At 38.6% G+C, this 23808-nt stretch overlaps 1 protein-coding gene across 3 annotated transcripts; it reads left to right on the plus strand.

Annotated features, from left to right (window-relative positions):
* Window positions 1–417: 417 nt before the first annotated feature.
* On the plus strand, window positions 418–23470 carry LOC106605772 (protein shisa-6). Of its 3 annotated transcripts, XR_006760132.1 has the most exons (7): window positions 418–1052; window positions 13842–16692; window positions 16994–17151; window positions 18336–18398; window positions 18596–18781; window positions 18879–22708; window positions 22740–23470. XR_006760132.1 is itself a non-coding variant. In XM_045699803.1 (6 exons), exons 2-6 carry the CDS (start codon window positions 16226–16228, stop codon window positions 20054–20056), a joined length of 2052 nt encoding a protein of 683 aa, XP_045555759.1. In that variant the 5' UTR covers window positions 418–1052; window positions 13842–16225; the 3' UTR covers window positions 20057–23470. The 3 variants fall into 3 exon arrangements, 2 of the variants coding, with proteins under 2 accessions (XP_045555759.1, XP_045555765.1); XM_045699803.1 differs by having other exon boundaries at window positions 18879–23470; XM_045699809.1 differs by lacking the exon at window positions 418–1052 and adding an exon at window positions 11948–12266 and having other exon boundaries at window positions 18879–23470.
* The last annotated feature ends 338 nt before the right edge of the window (window positions 23471–23808 follow it).

Below are 23808 nucleotides of genomic sequence, written 5' to 3' on the forward strand. Positions count from 1 at the left end.
CTGCTATTCTACACATTTTGGCGTGATGCTGAGAGTAAACTTTGCAGTTTTAAAGCTGATTTCCTGCAATTCTACACACTTTGCCATTGCTTATGACGTGTTCATATGCTATCTTGGGGGCCCCGTGGAAGTCGGTGGCCCCGTGGCACGTTTGCCGTCCACAATGGTCCATAATCCGGCTCTGCATAGCAGTTGCAGTGCATCATTGAAAAGGATAGCTCATGTCTTCTGTATACAGTCTTTCTGGTATTGGAACCAATCGTATTGGAACCATAATCACTTCCTTAAGCCAATTACAGACCATCATGGATGGGTTGGAATTCAGCATCCGAAAGCCCTGGATAGAACTCTCATCAACACCAGTTCGAGCGACCAATGGGAGCGCACTTGAGCTTTGCGGACCTTAGTGAGACCAGTCGCACAATCCCATAGGCATTGTATGATCAGGGTCGGTCGGAATTTCTGACGGAACTCTTATATCAGCTTGGAATAAATGGAATGTAAATTTGCAGAGGAAAAATGTGTAGTTTAATTCAGGAAGAAAAAAATCTGTCGACCTTCCTTTTGACGGTGTGATATGCCTATTGTGCTGCACTTGCTCGCTATAGTGAGTTTCATAGGATAGCTAGATTTGCGTTTTCTTCTACGGATTTTTTTTTACTAGACAATTATATGTGCAACACATGGAATTTATGCACATCGTTTAGTTACAAAATGTATTTCACCAGGAAAAGTTAGACAATATTTCCATAAACTTGCCATTGCACAGCTTGTAGGCTATTCTAATAATAGTTTATTCCATCGATAGAGTCAACTAAAAGAGTTTAGCTCAGGCTATTAAAAATAAATAGTGCAGATATGTCATATTGTCGACGGATATGCTGGTACACAACATTGGGCAGCAGTTTATCGACTACAAAATGAGGAGGATTTGTCACAATAGTCTTCCTTCAACAGTTTATAAGACAGTCGTTATTGCCTAACCAGAGCGAATTTATCGCAGCAATCCAGTGCGCACGGTCTCCCCGGCTGTTATTCGGCAGAACGCTCAGGTAAGACAGGGAATATATGAACCTTTTTTGATACAGGAACATCATGAAACAAATGCTCAGTAATAGTTTAAATTGTCCTCGTGTTTCTCGTTACCTCGGGTTCCAGATATGGCACAAAGTGATTTGCTATCAATATGGATAAATATAGGATTCAGCAACAAAACATATTGATTTGAAAGCTGCGCCACAGAAATCAACCTATCACATAAACACGCTTGTAAGACGCAGCTGATACACATTGACACAGTTTTTATACATTGATACTTCATATGTGATTAGACTACACACACGCAGCCAGTCAGTGTATACACACTCGGGTTCTTCTACACCCACGCACGCTTAATGATACATGCAAGTCATACCTCCGTAACCTACATGCAATAATGTATGCGTGCAGTGGCTGAGCTACAAGTTGTTAACCTGTAAAAGATATAGATGTGGCGAAGTCCATTCATACACAGACCGGTTACAGCCAGATATGGGTACACAAGCAGCAGCAGGTTCATTGCGCAGTTAAACTCACTATGGGCATTTCAGATTTACGTCTGTTTGCACTAGGCTACTTCTTCTCTGCTGGCCTTTTATCAGAACTAAAGCCATTTTTTGTGCAGTGTGCATATTAGACTATTGTTTTTCAATATGGAATATGAAAGGAATGTTGCATTTAACATTTTGCTCTTCACAGGGTTTGGAGATATTTTCCTCTCCACACCCAGATTGGATCAAACCAATCTGAAACCAATGAGTCATGATGGACAAGTTTTGTTACATCTTCTTCACACCATAGTATCATAAATCAATAAGCAAGATGCTGTTGCTGTGATACAATGGCATGCAGGATTAGTCCTGTGTGTTTGTTCTGAATAAGTTCAGTGTCATGTCATGATGTCCTTCCTTCAGTGGACATGGAACTCATGGATACATCATTTTGATCTGCACAGCACTGAGTGTTTTGTCCTTCACTTTTTGGTCCCATGTATTCTCTCACTCCCTCCCTCCTTTCCTCCCGTCCTTTAGCATGCAACAATGTATGTGAGACAGCCTCTGCCCCCACTCCTCATGCAACTGCAATGCTTCTAGTCAGGAAGAGACATAACTATAGAGAGACATCTATAGAGAGGAATCTAACTTACAATGTTACAGTATAAACTCAGTGGCCAGTTTAAGGTACACCCATCTAGTACCGTGTCGGACCTCCTTTGCCTCCAGAACAGCCTGAATTCTTTGGGGCATGGAAACGTTGCTCAATTGGTATCAAGGGACCTAACGTGTGCCAGGAAAACATTCCCCACACCAGTACACCACCGCTACCAGCCTGTCCAGGTAGGATGGGGCCATGGACTCATGCTGCTTACGCCAAATCCTGACTCTGCCATCAGCATGACGCAACAGGAACTGGGATTCGTTGGACCAACCAAAGTTTTTCCGCTCCTCAATTGTCCAGTGCTGTTGATCACGTGCCCACTGGAGCCGCTTCTTCTTCTTCTTGTTTTTAGCTGATAGGAGTGGAACCCAGTGTGGTCGTCTGCTGCAATAGCCCATCTGTGACAAGGACCAACGAGTTGTGCATTCCAAGATGCCATTCTGCACACCATTGTTGTACCGTGTCGTTATTTGCCTGTTTGTGACCTGCCTGTTGCACGATTCTTGCCATTCTCCTTCGACCTCTCATCAACAAGCTGTTTTCGCCAAAGGATTGCCACTTACTGGATGCTTTTTGTTTGTCGCAACATTCTCGGTAAACCCTAGACTGTCGTGAGTGAAAAGCCCAGGAGGCCGGCTGTTTCTGAGACACTCGAAACCGCGCGCCTGGCACTGATCATACCATGCTTAAGTCGCTCATTTTGCCCATTCTAGCGTTCAATCGAACAGTAACTGAATGCCTCGATGCTTGCTTTATATAGCACGCCACTACCATGTGACTCAATCTGTAGTGGCAAACTATTTTCGTAAACTGGCCACTGATTGTATAGTAGTAACTATACAGATATAACAATAGAGACTAACTTACAGCATATAGTGGCAACTATAGAGATATAACTAGAGATATCTAACTTAAGATGTTACAGTATATAGGAGTAACTATACAGATATAACTATAGAGACTAACTTACAGTATATAGTGGTAACTATAGAGATACAACTATAGAGATATCTATCTTACGATGTTACAGTGTAGAGTGGTAACTATATAGATATAACTATAGAGATATAACTATAGAGATATCTAACTTCAGATGTTACAGTATATAGTGGTAACTATAGAGATATAACAATAGAGACATCTAACTTAGGATGTTACAGTATATAGTGGTAAGTATAGAGATATAACTACAGAGACATCTACCTTCTGATGTTACAGCATATAGTGGTAACTATAGAGGTATAACTATAGAGACTAACTTACAATATAGTATATAGCAGTAACTAGAGAGATATAACTATAGAGATATCTAACTTCTAATGTTACAGTGTATAGTGGTAACTATAGAGATATAACTATAGAGATATCTAACTTAAGATGTTACAGTATATAGTGGTAAGTATAGAGATATAACTATAGAGACTAACTTACAGTATATAGTGGTAACTGTAGAGATACAACTATAGAGACTAACTTACAGTATATAGTGGTAAATATAGAGATTTAACTATAGAGATATCTAACTTACGGTGTTTCAGCATATAGTGGTAACTATACAGATATAACTATAGAGATATCTAACTTACGATGTTACAGTATTTTGTAGTAACTACAAAGATGTATCTATAGAGATATCTAACTTCTAATGTTACAGCATATAGTGGTAACTATAGAGATATCTAACTTCTGATGTTACAGTATATAGTTGTAACTATAGAGATATAACTGTAGAGACATCTAACTTCTGATGTTACAGTATATAGTGGTAACTATAGAGATATAACTATAGAGACTAACTTACAGTATATAGTGGTAACTGTAGAGATACAACTATAGAGACTAACTTACAGTATATAGTGGTAACTATAGAGTTATAACTATAGAGATATCTAATTTACTATGTTACAGCATATAGTGGTAACTATAGAGTTATAACTATAGTGACTAATTTACAGTATATAGTGGTAACTGTAGAGATACAACTATAGAGACTAACTTACAGTATATAGTGGTAACTGTAGAGATACAACTATAGCGATATCTAACTTAAGATGTTACAGTATATAGTGGTAACTATAGAGATATAACTATATAGACTAACTTACAGTATATAGTGGTAACTATAGAGATACAACTATAGAGACTAACTTACAGTATATAGTGGTAACTATAAAGATATAACTATAGAGACTAACTTACAGTATATAGTGGTAACTATAGAGTTATAACTATAGAGATATCTAATTTACTATGTTACAGCATATAGTGGTAACTATAGAGTTATAACTATAGTGACTAATTTACAGTATATAGTGGTAACTATAGAGTTATAACTATAGTGACTAACTTACAGTATATAGTGGTAACTATAGAGATATAACTATAGAGACATCTAACGTCTGATGTTACAGTATATAGTGGTAACTATAGAGTTATAACTATAGAGATATCTAATTTACTATGTTACAGCATATAGTGGTAACTATAGAGTTATAACTATAGTGACTAATTTACAGTATATAGTGGTAACTATAGAGTTATAACTATAGTGACTAACTTACAGTATATAGTGGTAACTATAGAGATATAACTATAGCGATATCTTCTTCTGATGTTACAGCATATAGTGGTAACTATAGAGATATCTTACTTCTGATCTAACATCATTATGCGGTAACAATAGAGACATCTACCTTAGGATGTTACAGCATATAGTGGTAACTATAGAGATATAACTACAGAGACATCTAACTTCTGATGTTACAGCATATAGTGGTAACTATAGAGATATACCTATAGAGATATCTAAGTTACGATGTTACAGGATATTGTGGTAACTATTGAGATACAACTATGGAGATATCTAACTTACGACGTTATAGCATATAGCGGTAACTATACAGATATAACTATAGAGACTAACTTACAGTATATAGTGGTAAATATAGAGATTTAACTATAGAGATATCTAACTTATGGTGTTTCAGCATATAGTGGTAACTATACAGATATAACTATAGAGATATCTAACTTACGATGTTACAGTATTTTGTAGTAACTACAAAGATGTATCTATAGAGATATCTAACTTCTAATGTTACAGCATATAGTGGTAACTATAGAGATATAACTGTAGAGACATCTAACTTCTGATGTTACAGTATATAGTGGTAACTATAGAGATATAACTGTAGAGACATCTAACTTCTGATGTTACAGTATATAGTGGTAACTATAGAGATGTAACTATAGAGATATCTAACTTACGATTTTACAATATGTAGTGGTAAGTATAGAAATATAAATATAGAGACTAACTTTCAATATATAGTGGTAACTATAGATATGTAACTATAGAGACATCTAACTTGCGATGCTACAGTATATAGTTGTAACTATAGAGATATAACTGTAGAGACATCTAACTTCTGATGTCACAGTATATAGTGGTAACTATAGAGATATAACTATAGAGATATCTAACTTGCGATGCTACAGTATATAGTGGTAACTATAAAGATATAACTATAGAGACACCTAACTTCTGATGTTACTGCATATAGTGGTAACTATAGAGATATAACTATAGAGATATCTAACTTGCGATGCTACAGTATATAGTGGTAACTATAAAGATATAACTATAGAGACACCTAACTTCTGATGTTACTGCATATAGTGGTAACTATAGAGATATAAGTATAGTACATCTAACTTAGGATGTTACAACATATAGTGGTAACTATAGTAACATCTAACTTAGGATGTTACAGTATATAGTGGTAACTATAGAGATATAACTATAGCGATATCTAACTTAGGATGTTACAGCATATAGTGGTAACTATAGAGATATAACTATAGAGATATCTAACTTCTGATGTTACAGTATATAGTGGTAACTATAGAGATATAACTATAGAGTCTAACTTACAGTATATAGTGGTAACTATAGAGATATAACTATAGCGATATCTAACTTAAGATGTTACAGTATATAGTAGTAACTGAACAGATATAACTATAGAGACTAACTTACAGTATATAGTGGCAACTATAGAGATATAACTATAGAGATATAACTATAGACATATATAACTTAAGATGTTACAGTATATAGTAGTAACTGAACAGATATAACTATAGAGACTAACTTACAGTATATAGTGGTAACTATAGAGATATAACTATAGAGACATCTAACGTCTGATGTTACAGCATATAGTGGTAACTATAGAGATATAACTATAGAGATATAACTATAGAGATATATAACTTAAGATGTTACAGTATATAGTAGTAACTGAACAGATACAACTATAGAGACTAACTTACAGCATATAGTGGTAACTATAAAGATATAACTATAGAGACATCTAACGTCTGATGTTAACTCATATAGTGGTAACTATAGAGATATAACTATAGAGACATCTAACGATGTTAACGCATATAGTGGTAACCATAGAGATATAACTATAGAGACATCTAACGATGTTAACTCATATAGTGGTTACTGTAGAGATACCTAACTTCTGATGTTACTGCATATAGTGGTAACTATAGTAACATTTAACTTAGGATGTTACAGTATATAGTGGTAACTATAGAGATATAACTATAGAGACATCTAACTTCTGATGTTACAGCATATAGTGGTAACTATAGAGATATAACTATAGAGATATCTAGCTTCTGATGTTACAGGATATTGTGGTAACTATAGAGATATAACTATAGAGATATCTAACTTCTGATGTTACAGCATATAGTGGTACCTATAGAGATATAACTATAGAGATATCTAGCTTCTGATGTTACAGCATATAGTGGTAACTATAGAGATATAACTACAGAGATACCTAACTTAGGATGTTACAGTATATAGTGGTAACTATATAGATATAACTATAGAGATATCTAACTTGCGATGCTACAGTATATAGTGGTAACTATAAAGATATAACTATAGAGACACCTAACTTCTGATGTTACTGCATATAGTGGTAACTATAGAGATATAACTATAGAGATATCTAACTTGCGATGCTACAGTATATAGTGGTAACTATAAAGATATAACTATAGAGACACCTAACTTCTGATGTTACTGCATATAGTGGTAACTATAGAGATATAAGTATAGTACATCTAACTTAGGATGTTACAGCATATAGTGGTAACTATAGAGATATAAGTATAGTACATCTAACTTAGGATGTTACAGCATATAGTGGTAACTATAGTAACATCTAACTTAGGATGTTACAGTATATAGTGGTAACTATAGAGATATAACTATAGCGATATCTAACTTAGGATGTTACAGCATATAGTGGTAACTATAGAGATATAACTATAGAGATATCTAACTTCTGATGTTACAGTATATAGTGGTAACTATAGAGATATAACTATAGAGTCTAACTTACAGTATATAGTGGTAACTATAGAGATATAACTATAGCGATATCTAACTTAAGATGTTACAGTATATAGTGGTAACTATAGAGATATAACTATAGAGTCTAACTTACAGTATATAGTGGTAACTATAGAGATATAACTATAGCGATATCTAACTTAAGATGTTACAGTATATAGTGGTAACTATAGAGATATAACTATAGAGATATCTAACTTAAGATCTTACAGTATATAGGAGTAACTATACAGATATAACTATAGAGACTAACTTACAGTATATAGTGGTAACTATAGAGATATAACTGTAGAGATATCTAACTTAAGATGTTACAGTATATAGTGGTAACTGAACAGATATAACTATAGAGACTAACTTACAGTATGTAGTGGCAACTATAGAGATATAACTATAGAGATATAACTATAGAGATATCTAACTTAAGATGTTACAGTATATAGTAGTATCTGAACAGATATAACTATAGAGACTAACTTACAGTATATAGTGGCAACTATAGAGATACAACTATAGAGATATAACTATAGAGATATATAACTTAAGATGTTACAGTATATAGGAGTAACTAAACAGATATAACTATAGAGACTAACTTACAGTATATAGTGGTAACTATAGAGATATAACTATAGAGACATCTAACGTCTGATGTTACAGCATATAGTGGTAACTATAGAGATATAACTATAGAGATATAACTATAGAGATATATAACTTAAGATGTTACAGTATATAGTAGTAACTGAACAGATATAACTATAGAGACTAACTTACAGCATATAGTGGTAACTATAAAGATATAACTATAGAGACATCTAACGTCTGATGTTAACTCATATAGTGGTAACTATAGAGATATAACTATAGAGACATCTAACGATGTTAACGCATATAGTGGTAACCATAGAGATATAACTATAGAGACATCTAACGATGTTAACTCATATAGTGGTTACTGTAGAGATACCTAACTTCTGATGTTACTGCATATAGTGGTAACTATAGTAACATTTAACTTAGGATGTTACAGTATATAGTGGTAACTATAGAGATATAACTATAGAGACATCTAACTTCTGATGTTACAGCATATAGTGGTAACTATAGAGATATAACTATAGAGATATCTAGCTTCTGATGTTACAGGATATTGTGGTAACTATAGAGATATAACTATAGAGATATCTAACTTCTGATGTTACAGCATATAGTGGTACCTATAGAGATATAACTATAGAGATATCTAGCTTCTGATGTTACAGCATATAGTGGTAACTATAGAGATATAACTACAGAGATACCTAACTTAGGATGTTACAGTATATAGTGGTAACTATATAGATATAACTATAGAGATATCTAACTTGCGATGCTACAGTATATAGTGGTAACTATAAAGATATAACTATAGAGACACCTAACTTCTGATGTTACTGCATATAGTGGTAACTATAGAGATATAACTATAGAGATATCTAACTTGCGATGCTACAGTATATAGTGGTAACTATAAAGATATAACTATAGAGACACCTAACTTCTGATGTTACTGCATATAGTGGTAACTATAGAGATATAAGTATAGTACATCTAACTTAGGATGTTACAGCATATAGTGGTAACTATAGAGATATAAGTATAGTACATCTAACTTAGGATGTTACAGCATATAGTGGTAACTATAGTAACATCTAACTTAGGATGTTACAGTATATAGTGGTAACTATAGAGATATAACTATAGCGATATCTAACTTAGGATGTTACAGCATATAGTGGTAACTATAGAGATATAACTATAGAGATATCTAACTTCTGATGTTACAGTATATAGTGGTAACTATAGAGATATAACTATAGAGTCTAACTTACAGTATATAGTGGTAACTATAGAGATATAACTATAGCGATATCTAACTTAAGATGTTACAGTATATAGTGGTAACTATAGAGATATAACTATAGAGTCTAACTTACAGTATATAGTGGTAACTATAGAGATATAACTATAGCGATATCTAACTTAAGATGTTACAGTATATAGTGGTAACTATAGAGATATAACTATAGAGATATCTAACTTAAGATCTTACAGTATATAGGAGTAACTATACAGATATAACTATAGAGACTAACTTACAGTATATAGTGGTAACTATAGAGATATAACTGTAGAGATATCTAACTTAAGATGTTACAGTATATAGTAGTAACTGAACAGATATAACTATAGAGACTAACTTACAGTATGTAGTGGCAACTATAGAGATATAACTATAGAGATATAACTATAGAGATATATAACTTAAGATGTTACAGTATATAGTAGTATCTGAACAGATATAACTATAGAGACTAACTTACAGTATATAGTGGCAACTATATAGATACAACTATAGAGATATAACTATAGAGATATATAACTTAAGATCTTACAGTATATAGGAGTAACTATACAGATATAACTATAGAGACTAACTTACAGTATATAGTGGTAACTATAGAGATATAACTATAGAGACATCTAACGTCTGATGTTACAGCATATAGTGGTAACTATAGAGATATAACTATAGAGATATAACTATAGAGATATAACTATAGAGATATATAACTTAAGATGTTACAGTATATAGTAGTAACTGAACAGATATAACTATAGAGACTAACTTACAGCATATAGTGGTAACTATAAAGATATAACTATAGAGACATCTAACGTCTGATGTTAACTCATATAGTGGTAACTATAGAGATATAACTATAGAGACATCTAACGATGTTAACTCATATAGTGGTAACCATAGAGATATAACTATAGAGACATCTAACGATGTTAACTCATATAGTGGTTACTGTAGAGATACCTAACTTCTGATGTTACTGCATATAGTGGTAACTATAGTAACATTTAACTTAGGATGTTACAGTATATAGTGGTAACTATAGAGATATAACTATAGAGACATCTAACTTCTGATGTTACAGCATATAGTGGTAACTATAGAGATATAACTATAGAGATATCTAGCTTCTGATGTTACAGGATATTGTGGTAACTATAGAGATATAACTATAGAGATATCTAGCTTCTGATGTTACAGCATATAGTGGTAACTATAGAGATATAACTATAGAGATATCTAGCTTCTGATGTTACAGCATATAGTGGTAACTATAGAGATATAACTACAGAGATACCTAACTTAGGATGTTACAGTATATAGTGGTAACTATATAGATATAACTATAGAGATATCTAGCTTCTGATGTTACAGCATATAGTGATAACTATAGAGAAATAACTATGGAGACTAACTTACAGTATATAGTGGTAACTATAGAGATAAACCTATAGAGACGTCTGATTTACGATGTAATAGCATATAGTGGTAACTATAGAGATGTAACTATAGAGACTAATTTACAGTATATAGTGGTAACTATAGAGATATCTGACTTACAATGTTACAGCATATAGTGGTAACAATAGAGATATAACTATAGAGATATCTAACTTCTGATGTTACAGGATATTGTGGTAACTATAGAGATATAACTATAGAGATATCTAACTTCTGATGTTACAGTATATAGTGGTAACTATAGAGATACAACTATAGAGATATCTAACTTACGATGTTACAGTGTATAGTGTTAAGTATAGAGATATAACTATAGAGACTAACTTTCAGTATATAGTGGTAACTATAGAGATATATCTGTAGAAACATCTAAATTCTGATGCTACAGTATATAGTGGTACCTATAGAGATATATCTATAGAGATATCTAACTTCTGATGTTACAGCATATAGTGGTAACTATACAGATATAACTATAGAGACTAACTTACAGTATATAGTGGTAACTGCAGAGATATAAAAATAGAGACAGCTAACTTCTGACGTTACATCATATAGTTGTAATTATTGAGATATATCTATAGAGATGTCTAACTTCTGATGTTACCGCATATAGTGGTAACTATACAGATATAACTATAGAGACTAACTTACAGTATATAGTGGTAACTGCAGAGATATAACTATAGAGATATATAATTTCTTATGTTACAGCATATGTCATTTTTACATTTTTACTTGTAGGTGTGTGGATACTGGTGTGTGTGGATACTGGTGTGGATACTGGTGATACATTACAGGAATTATAACTGCATGATGTTTCACTGTAATTTGCGTCTTTAGTCGTGACAAGTCTTTTGGATTAGTATATCCTGCTGGAAAATGCAGGTTGGGATGCCTTTTCATGAGAATAGATGTTGTTAGTTGAAATGATAAGGAATGTGGTGATGGAGATAGAACAATGTATGGATAGAGGATGAATTGAAAGAGATTATGGTATCATGGACAACCAGTGATGATGGAGGTAGAAGTTTCAGAATTGGCTAATAGGTGTAGATTGGACTATACCTCATTTTCTGTCTCTCTCTCCATCTAGCTCTCTCTCTTACACACAGACAGAGCTGCAGTGCTATTCTAAGAGAGTTAGCTGCCTCAACCCACGCACCAAATCTGAGAAAGAGAGAGAAAGGGAGAACGAGGGAGATGGGAGACAGGAGAGAGCGAGAAGAATGAAAGGAGAGAGGGAGAGACTACAGAAAGGTTCAGAATGCCTGTAGTGTACCGCAGTCACACACACACACACACACACACACACACACACACACACACACACACACACACACACACACACACACACACACACACACACACACACACACACACACACACACACACACACACACACACACACACACACTATCTCTCTGACTGACATACATGCTGCCACTTCAACAACAGCATTAACAGTGTACATTGTGCAGATATCAGATCTTGCAGATGCAAGTGAAAGGACATCCAAACCACTCTCTTCCATCATATTTCATGCTTGTTGTGTCACCCTATCTTGTTATGTTGTTTGGGTTGTGCATTTGTGGGTCTGTCTAACTGTGATGTGCTGTGCTGTGCGGTGTTATATTGGTAAGTGCTGGGAGAAATGTACTTGATTCTGTGCCACCCACACACCGCCCTCCCACTCACGACCGTCTCTGCGTCTATACCTCTGGCTCTTCCTGCTCCCCACCAACTCTCTCTGCTCATTTAAATCCCGACCCTACATTTATCCCCCTGCTCTGTCTCTCTGTTTCACTCTTTCTTTCTCTCCCTCTCTCATCTGCTTTTCAGGAGCTGATGCTCCTGCAAAAGGCAGACACACTAACACAGACACACCTAGCATACCTACATGCACCTAGCATACCTACATGCACCTAGCATACCTACATGCACCTAGCATACCTACATGCACCTAGCATACCTACATGCACCTAGCATACCTACATGCACCTAGCATACCTACATGCACCTAGCATACCTACATGCACACACACCGTGAAGGAGTAGCTTTGTATGTATGGATTTATTGTGTATTTATTTATATAGGATCCTAAACTGTCAATGAATTATCACATCCTTCCAGTTAATTGATCTTTATTCATCATTTCAACCTTTACCTGTTGGTTTGAACGTTAGAATGAGTGGCATGCCCCTTTAATTGTGTGAGCTGACTGCGTTCAAGCTTTGTTAATTAGCTGATTGCACTTGCACACACCTGTGGCCTGCTGCCTGATGCGCTTCAGTTTGTTTAAATGGAGGATGGTGTTCTGTGTGTGAGTGGGACTGCTGGGATGTCTGCAAGTTAAAAAAAAAAACTACACTATTTATTACGATATCACTATCTCTGTCTCATCAATGTGAGGGCCAGCTATCTCACACATGCATAACAGCACACAAATTCAGGTGCATATGGCTGGCTGCCCTACACACACACACACACACACACACACACACACACACACACACACACACACACACACACACACACACACACACACACACACACACACACACACACACACACACACACACACACACACACATACACACACAACAGTACACAAATTCAGGTGCATACAGTATGCATGGTGCACACTTCTTGACAAGTTCTATTCCAATTTATTCATAGCAAATCATGAGTGTCTTACGGAGTGTGTTGTCTGTGTGTTGCTGTGGTGTGTGTTAGAATACGAGGGAGGGAGTGTGTGTGAGTGTGTTTGTGTGTGTGTGGGGGGGGGGCTTGAAGTCCACTCTCCTAATCGATTCTTTCTGTGTTCCATACAGGATCCACAAATCTGTGAAGACATTCCAGGCCTGATCCCCTTTATCCAAATCTGAAGACAATCCAGGAAATCAAGCAGAACTTTCAGGGAACAGAAGTGTTCTTTATAAAAACTTGGAACAACAGTGAGAACTGCTGGTTGTATTCTCCATTGTTTTTATTCACATGTATTGAAACAAGTAGAGCCATCAGTGATTTCAGCAGCCCCCTCCCGCCTCCCCTATCCATGCCTACATGCTCAGCGACAGATAAGAACTGTTTTGATAATTGTATGTAATTATAATTTGTGTGGGAGACGGAGCTGTCTCTGTCTATTATCACCTGTAACCTCAGACACAATAACTCCACACATTTACATATTTCTCTCCAAAAATGCTTTTCTTTCAGTTTTAGGACCAAATGAGGAATAATCAGAGTTATTGAAGGAATGACACATGTGAACTACAATGTGCTATTCAGTCCTCAACCATCATAATGAGACACAACTGAATTCAATCTGTAGAGTTACTTCTAAACCTCAAGCTCTTTTCCTTGTAAATTCTATACTAGACCATACATACTAAGTTTGTACATCTAAACCTCAAGCTCTTTTCCTTGTAAATTCTATACTAGACCATACATACTAAGTTTGTACATCTAAAAACAGAGGTACACACCCAGCTACTAGCTAAAATGAAAATGGCCTTTTCAGCTGTCTATTTGATATAATACGATTTGTCGTACCGTTTTATATTTTCTCCTCATTTGTGGTATTCACTGTCCTCTGTCCTTAATGTAGGGCACTGGCTCTGTAGCCTTCAGCCCAATCAGAGGAACAGTAAGTGCCTATGCATTTTAGATAAGACCATAAAACATTTAAGTAAATAAGTGGCCAATGCATTATGTAGTTAGTGACCTGTGATGTTTATATGCCTGGAAGGGCAATGTCCTGCTTTACAGTCACACAGTAATGTTTACACTACGCCACAGCCATTCAGTGCCCTGACCCGTTAAGAACCACTACGCCACAGCCATTCAGTGCCCTGACCCGTTAAGAACCACTACGCCACAGCCATTCAGTGCCCTGACCCGTTAAGAACCACAACCTCTCCAACTGCCAGTCAAATGGTCTGCAACATCTAAAAGCACAGGAACACAAATGATTTAGATTTATTTAGCACAAGATTTATTTAGTAAAAATCTTTTATTTAGCATAATACTGAAACATTTAGATATTTATATGTAGAGATTTTTCTACTTTTTCAGAGAATATTAGTTTACAGGTTGATTCTAAGTGCAAACTTGGAATGTATCCAGCGCCAAAACGACATGATTGAATCATTAACTGTTTACATTTTAGGAACAATGTTTACAGAGGACTGTTGCCCTTAAAACACAGGCCTATGTGTCATTTTGTGACATATTATTTTACAAGTGCCATAACCGAAAGGAAATGTATAACATTGCCATAACTCATTGAGGAAGCTTACTTCTTGTCTTCAGCAAAACAAAGCACAACGTGTTCAGGAATACGTCATGGTGAAGGTAAAAACCCTCTGTTTGACCTTTCATCCAAGGAGATTCCATCTATTTTTGTATTTTTTCATGTGAATGTTATAACCTCAAACTAACTTCACATGATTCATAGCTAGGTTTTGTATGGTAGATAGATTGTAGAACTAGGAGAAGAAATAGACGATCTTGGTTTGATCAAGATCATCATGTTCAATTTACCCTCGTTTACTCTGTGAGGCTTATACAGATCTGATTTTACTGTAATGGGATGCAGAATATTATCACAGATGTTGAAGATAATAGTAACAGAATGAAAGCCATGTAAATACCTCTGTCACCAATGGTTAACACTTACAACTGGTTGACACTCGTGACTTCCATCTCTTAAAGCGTATCTAGAATTCATTCACAAAGTTCATCAGACATACTCATTATTAAATTAAGATATTTTGAAACTATGAGTACCAAACAACTCATACCTGCTACCTAAATGTTTCAAATAGTGTTTTAGTGGTTTAATTCAGAAAAAAAGGACAGCATTGTAACAGCGTTGAGTCGACAACAGAAAAGAGAGCTCTTAGTCATGTAAAGATGACGCCCACCACCAATCTCCAAGTCTTCGCCGTCTCCCTCCTCTCTCTCCTTGCTGCCCCACTTACCACAGCTGAGGACAGCTCCCCCTCTCCCACTCCCACTCCCCTACATACCGACCCCCGGCCTCGCCAGGGGGGCTCCACCGACCCCCCCTCAGTCCGCCCCCAGCCCCCCTCTCCTCCTCCTGGCCATCCATGCCAATCGCCCCGCTGCCCTCCGGGGCAGGCCCAAAGCTCCAGAGAAACTTCCAGAATCCCCTGGGGTTCTGGAGGCCCCTCCCCGGCCCCTGGCCCAGATCATGTTCCCCAAGAACGTGACGTCTGCGGCAGCGGGAGCCCTGGCTCCTCCGTTGGGCGCGGCCCAGGTGGCTCCTCCTCCCCGCAGACTGGTGGACGTGGACGTGTGCCATGGTTACTATGACGTCATGGGCCAGTTGGACAACACCTTCAACTGCTCCAAAGACAGCTTCATCTACTGCTGTGGCAGCTGCCACTACCGCTTTTGCTGCCCCGACCCCACTCGTCGTTTGGAGCAGAGCAGCTGTACCAACTACGACTCCCCGGATTGGGCCAAGACCCAGCCACCAAACGCCATACTCCTGGATGATGATGAGCCGGAACTGGACCCTCTGCAGCCTCTGAGCCACAACACAGGATTTGTGATTGGAGGTGTCATTGTGTTTATGGTAGCGGTTGCCGTGGGGATTAAGATAATGTTCAACAAGGTGTCGCAGCAGGCCAACAACGGAGAGATCAACATGCCCAGGTAAGGGGAGGGGTCAATCAGTCCCAGACCAGACAGATGAACAGACAGAGCGTAAGACAGACAGACAGTCACACAGACAGATAGACAGATGGACAGTCAGACAGACAGATAAACACAGATTCTTTAATAATTTCATAATGTGGTTATAACATGTTTATAGCATGTTTCATTCATAAGATCAGACAAGATATGATATCGTTAATGCCAGGGGGGGAACTGTTATTACTCCAGGCAATAAAACACATTTTACACCAACTTATACGTTTACATTTTTGACATGATCTTTTTGGTTTCTCCTCAGAGCGCTGGTGGACATGTTGCGTCACCAGTCCAGTCCAGTGCAGCAGGATGAGAGGAACAACAGCGTGGCTCTGTGTGGTTCAGGGGAAGGACAGGGTACGCTGGGCAGACCTCCCAAAAACCTCTACGCCCCTGGCCTGCCCAGCAAGGACAACAGACGTGAGTGGCCAGGGGAGCATTCAGTTGGAACAAACAGGAAACATGTTTTTGAAATGAAAAAGGGAAATGAGGACAAGCTCACATAGTACACTTCTGTTTCAAAGTCGTTTCTCCTGTTTTGTGCTGTTGTTGGGCTTTAGGCTTATTTCAAACTGTCTTGTAAGAAAGGGGAAGGAGTAAAATGGATTAGATTAGATGAGGTTATTAGTCACATGCACGGTGTTGCAGATGTAATCGCAGGGCACAGTGAAATACTTATGATCCGAACTCCAACAGCGCAGGTCAAAAAAAGAGAAGTGAATGAGACAATAATAAAAATAATATTACAACTGTAGCAATGATAATGTATATTGGGGGGAGGGGCAGGGTAAGTGCTATTGGGAGGGGGTAGAATATCCATAGGGGGAAAAGCAAGGGGGAGGGAGTAGGTAGCTGCCTAGTGGCTATTCAGCAGCCTGATGGTTGGCGGTAGAACCTATTGGCCAGTCTGACAGTTTTTGCCATGATACTCCTATACTGCCAGCGTCTGAGTGATGGAAGCATGGAGAACAGGCCATGATGGCTTGGGTTCCTGCGACGCCTGGTGTTGTAGGTGTCCTGGAGGGCAGGCAGTGAGCACCTAATGGCTCGTTTGGCTGAGCGTACCACCCTCTGTAGAGCCTTGCAGTCAGCGGCGGTGGAGTTGCCGTTCCAGGATGCGATGCAGACCGACAGTAGTCTCTCGATGGTGCTCCTGTAAAACACTGTGAGGGCCCTCGGAGACAGGACAAGTTCATTCAGCCTCCTGAGGTAGAAGAATCGCTGTCGTGCCTTCTTTACCGCGGTGTCCGTGTGGTTTGACCATTTCATCTCATCTGAGATGTGTACGTCGAGGAACTTGGAAGTTTTCGAAGAGGGACAGTTATGTGAAACACAGTGAAATATCCTGGTCGATTCCCACAGGCTCAATAAATGATAAGTGAGTGAGCGTGTAAAGGGGAATTGGCCCAGGTAATGTAAAAGAGGATGGATGCCTTGATCCTAATGTGGTTAATAAACCATGAAGCTAGAAATCTCCTGATAACATCCACAACTGAACACATCATACAGTGTTTCCCTCTGCTGTCTCACTCACGAACACACACACATCTACATTATGTATACACTGTTGCTCCACTGCTGATGACGGTTTGTTTGTTTTGCAGTGGGGAATATTCAACACAATTTTATCCATTCAGGAACCAGTCCCAATCACACTGCTACCATCGGTAAGTCAACTGGTGGTGTAAATGGTTGGTTCCAGTGACATACTGTAATGTATGCATCTGGTGCCCTTCCATGTTTTACAGTTATTCACAATAATGTCTTAGATGTCAATGATACCAACCTGGTTAGATAAAGGCTGTCCAAAAAACAACAATTAAGAAACAAACACACCATAACATAGCTGTCTTTGACCCCTCAGAACACGCCCCCCGTATGAACAACGCCCAGCTGGCGGCAGGAGGCACTCTTCTGTCCAGCAAACACAACAATACTAAAGGGCAGCCCTCCTTCCACCACTCCCTCCACAACCTGGCACAGCTCCCCCCATCCTACGATAACGCCACCAAGCCAGAGCTCAACAGATACTCCTCGCTCAAACGCCTGGGTGAGTAGTGTACCACGTACAACATAGAGATAGACCCCGTTACACAGAAAACAATAGCTCTATGACTTATGTTTCACTATTCCTCTTTTGATTCCAGAAAAGAGTGGTCTTGATGAATATTCATCGGGCTACTGCACCACCAAGAGGCGTCCCCACACGGCCCAGCCTGCTCTCCAGTCCTCCAGTCACCACATCCCCTGTGGCGGAGACTACAACACCATGGGTGGGAGGGGCACCCTCCCCCGCCACGCCCCCCGACCCTGGATCCAACCCACCGGCCTACCCCCCGTCTCACCCACGGTCAACCCCTACCCCCTGGACCCAACCGAGCAGCACTACAACCCCAACTACGACACCTTGTCCAAGCCTGCCAGGAAGGTCATGTCGCAGGACCAGCTGCTCAACATGGGGGACGTCCCCGGGAACACTGGGACCCTCTCCAGGATGTCCAAGAACCAGCAGCACCAGTACTACAAAGCCATGGCTGCTGCTACTAAGAACTCCAACACCCAGACCCTGACAAGGAAGCCCCAGGATCGACCCCAGGAGCGGCCTCAGTCCAACACCCAGACCCTGACACGGAAGCCCCAGGATCGACCCCAGGAGCGGCCTCAGTCCAACACCCAGACCCTGACAAGGAAGCCCAAGGACCGACCCCAGGAGCGGCCTCAGTCCAACAACCAGACCCTGACAAGGAAGCCCAAGGATTGGGCCCAGGAGCGTCCCCAGGATCGCCTACTCATGTCCCCAGATCACCTGGAGGAAAGCATGGGTAGAGGGGTCGGAGGGATGGGAGTGGGTGTGCAGGATCCATACGCCCATGGAGGCGGGGGAGGCATGGTCCCCACTCTCCCCCGGGGTGGTCTCACCCCTCAGCAGAAAGCCCAGTCCCAGCAGAATGTATGTGCCACGCCCTCCCTGGACCGCCACCACATGATCAAGATGAACTCTCACCCCACCTCAGGGAGGGAGCAGGAGAGAAGCCAGGGCATGACGGGGCATATGAGCGGAGGCATGGGGGGAGGCATGGGGGGCTGGGGTGGTAGCGAGATGCCCGGGGCGGGGGTTGTCATGGGAACAGGGACGCTAGGGGGCCACAGCGCCAAGAGGATGGCTTTCGCTGCCAAGAGGCAGAACACTATCGAGCAGTTACACTTTATACCAGGAGGGGGCGACGGAGGAGCGGGAGGAGGAAGTAGAGGAGGAGGAAGTGGAGGAGGAGGGGGAGGCAGTCAGGGCATCAGGACAGGCAGTAAGAATGAGGTGACAGTGTGAGGGGCACCAGGTAGAAATTGCCATCAACTGCAGATTTAGGATCAGATTATCTCACCCCTAAACCCACCCTTAACCATTAGGGGGATGAAAAAATATCTGACTCTGTATCGGTGGTTAGGGCAAATTCTACCTACTGTGTGTGTGGTCTTCATGAAGAGAGTAGACATATGAGAATAGGAAGGGTAGAGAAGGAAATATGGTGAATCAATCTGTACATATAGGGAGATGAAGGACTTGCTTAGAGGTCAAAATGGTAGAGGAACGGAATTATCCTGCCATTTTTATATATGTGATACATCAGCCATATTTCATATCTAAATGTGCCATATTGCCATACACTGATGCCATGAATAACTGAAAAAGAACAAACGTGGGAGAAATTAGATAGCTAGGACTTAGTTAAGAAACTGGTTTGTTCATGCATAACCTTGTGTTTTATATCAAATGTTTTACAGAATAAAGAAACTTTTGAGCCATATTAGAAAGGAGGGACCAAGATAATATATCTAGTATGAGAGAGAGAAGGGTGGTGTACGGCCAGACTGTGTACTTCAGTGTTACATAGAAAAACAGGATACACTTGTATCAAAGGATGCTATTTTCCTCATGGAGCATTGAACTGATGATCTTCATGACCTATGATGTGGAATGTCGGATGACGTAGGGTTTTGAATCCAGGGAGTGGTGTACGAGTGACCCGCCTCATTCTGACGCAGGAAAACAGAGCTGTCGATAGTTGCTTCTTGTGTGAATGAATGAGTGACCTTGGGAAAATTGCTTCCATACATTCTCTAGTTGCCCCCAGTAACTGATCTGAGATCGGTTTTGCATCCCACCACCGCCTAATAGTTATGCTCAGCATTTGGGGAGGTTGAGCTGATCCTAAATCTGTGCCTAAGTGCAACTTCTACCTGGAGCTCCCCTGTGACCCAGCTGTCTTCATCAGGACAACCAAATCTGATTGAGCCATGAGTCACTATGTTTGACGAGGAACTTCTGAGTTGGTCAGCCTACCAATAGGATGATTAGCTACTGCAACTACAGGGTATTTTCTTTCATAGAGCACAAAAAGTACAGTATGATGCAGGTGTTGCACTTCATAATACGACTGACCTTCAAAGCCATGCATTGGGATACAAATAAAATACCACAGAGAAAGCACGTCTGACAATCACCATTTTATTATTCTCACTAGAGAACTGACACAAGCCAACATTTCTACAGGACAATACAAATGATTGGCTTCAGAGCAAGCCAAAGTGTATGTGTCTAGTGAATTGACTGTAACAAGGCAGTGGACTATAATACATACTGTAGGATGACTCCAATGATGAAGCAGTCAGATATGAGGGTGAGACTCAGAAGAGAGTTGGGTGGCTAGGATGCCCTTCATCAGAAGAGGACCGTTCATAGTAACACACTCCAACCGTTCTCTATTAGGTAGAAATGTCATAATATCAATAATAATGCTTAATATTAAGGGCTATCCTATCCTACATGTGTGGCTTTGGACCATATAATACAGCATATTAATGCTTTCACTTAATCTTTGGTGTTGATATTGTCACTGACGTGTGAGTAATAATGTTCTGTAGATACCTGGAGTCAAACTTGTAAAAAAAACATGAGCAGTTTTTTTCCAGCCCAGCTCAAAGAGGGAAACACTAAGACAGAAACGTTTTTGCACAATCCCCTGATATTTGCACCAGATAAAGACAGACATATTTTGTATCACGTCTTAGTGGTTTACATTCAACAAAAAAAGGACACTCAGTCACTGGTGATGCGCGGGGCTGATAAACTTAAGGGACTTAAGAAAATGAACAGACTTGTATTCGACTAAGAGAGTATAACTGTATATATATATATCATCTACAGTATACAAAGTGTCTCATATTGCTTACAAATTGGACAGAAGAAAAAAATCTGACATAATTCAGGAGATAAAATGACTGACATGTTGATACAGATTTTATTTTGACAATCTTCCTATACACAATGGTAACTTACCCAGTGAGCAAAATGGCATCTTTTAGACGTCCATGGACGTCGGCGTCAGACGGTGTTCACTGGGTAGTCCGTGTCGGTTATTGTCATGATTACAACAAATGTTATTATTAATGATTATTATAATTGTTGTTATAATTAATGGTTATCTTGTAGTTATGATGTTGGTGTTATTTTTCTTAGTGAGATTTTAAGTGTTTACATGTTTTTAGATACCTATCTTTCTCATGACATTTTGTTTGTTTTTGTTACATCTGAACACAAAATGGGGATTCAAACTAACACTGTTTAATCTTGATACATGTCAACTCCATGCCTTGGTAATGCATTGACAATATGCCTGAATACAGGGCTTTATTACAGTATGTTTCGAGACAATGGCTCAATTACAAACCTATCCCTAGTCCCTTTCCCTAGATGTAGCCTTCTATCTAGACTATTTGAAAATATTGCATAGGTATTAGCAAAAGTTGTGTTGGTTCCACGTGTTGGGGTTGAATCATTACACTCACCGTTCACAAGGTCATACAATACTGATAGGGACTAGGGAGGGAAAAGTTCTGGGTCTGGGACCAAATTGAAACACTTGCTAATACCACAGCCTAACCCAATAAAACCCAAAGGTTTAACACATGATGTCACAATGTATGTGTTTACATTAATGTCTTAAACACAGGTAGGTAAAAAGGGTATAACAGTAACTACCTGAATGTTCAGTAACAGTGTCTTTTTTCAGGGAATTAGGACAGCTAACCTAGTTTTAGATTTGTATTTAAGTCACAGAAAGTCTGTAGCAATGTCTGTACTATCGCCACAAGCCATAACCATTGAAACAGTCATTACATACACTTCTGCCATTATTTTGTACATGGTAACCTTTTTTTGTGTAATTATATTGTATTTTGTATAGCTAGTACAATCAGAATATTCTAATGGGTTGTGGCTCTCTTCTATAACACATTAATTTGAGGCTTCAACAAATTATATGTGAGTATTTAGTGGAATGTACAGTGACCACCCAAATGCTTAACATTTAACATATTTCTATATAGCCTATTATGTGGCAACAGGGATATTTTTGATGAGTAATGACAAATAACACATGTAATAGATGGTGAATAAAATAAGACACAAAGAGATGAATGAATAGGTGTATGTTTCAACACCATCATTAATTCATTTAAACCTATGTAGAACGAGGAAGGCTAAATCTAAATCTAGATTTGTATGAGATTATATAGATTTGTATGGGATGATATTTACAAGTGAACTTCATGAATGTTTTCATGACTATTATTAATTTTAATATATAAAGGCCTACTTTTAATTTCTCCAATGCATTTTGATCCCCTTGGATACAGCAGTGATCGAACACTACATTTGTAAAATAAAGTTGGTGGAAAAGGTTGTCAGACTTGTTTCTTTCATCAGGGTCTTACTCAAGTACTGAGGAAATTGTATGATATTAGGAGTGATAAACTAGGCATCCAACTCAACTATTCTCATATGAAGTGACTCTACTCACAGGTAAGATTGAATAAATGTTAGACATTCTGTGGGAAGTTGTTCCTAAATCTACAGTAGGCTACAACTAAATCACTAGCTAATAGGGCAGCCACCCCCCTGGAGAGATACTGTCCTGCAAGCTTTCATTTCAAAGAAATTATAACTGTTCCCCAGGACCTTAATTAACTGAATCAGGTATGTTACCACGGGTTTGGAGCAAAAGCCTGCACCAGTAGCCT

This window comes from Salmo salar, chromosome ssa02 (genome assembly GCF_905237065.1).
Source record: "Salmo salar chromosome ssa02, Ssal_v3.1, whole genome shotgun sequence".
In the NCBI taxonomy this organism is placed as follows: Eukaryota; Metazoa; Chordata; class Actinopteri; order Salmoniformes; family Salmonidae; genus Salmo; species Salmo salar.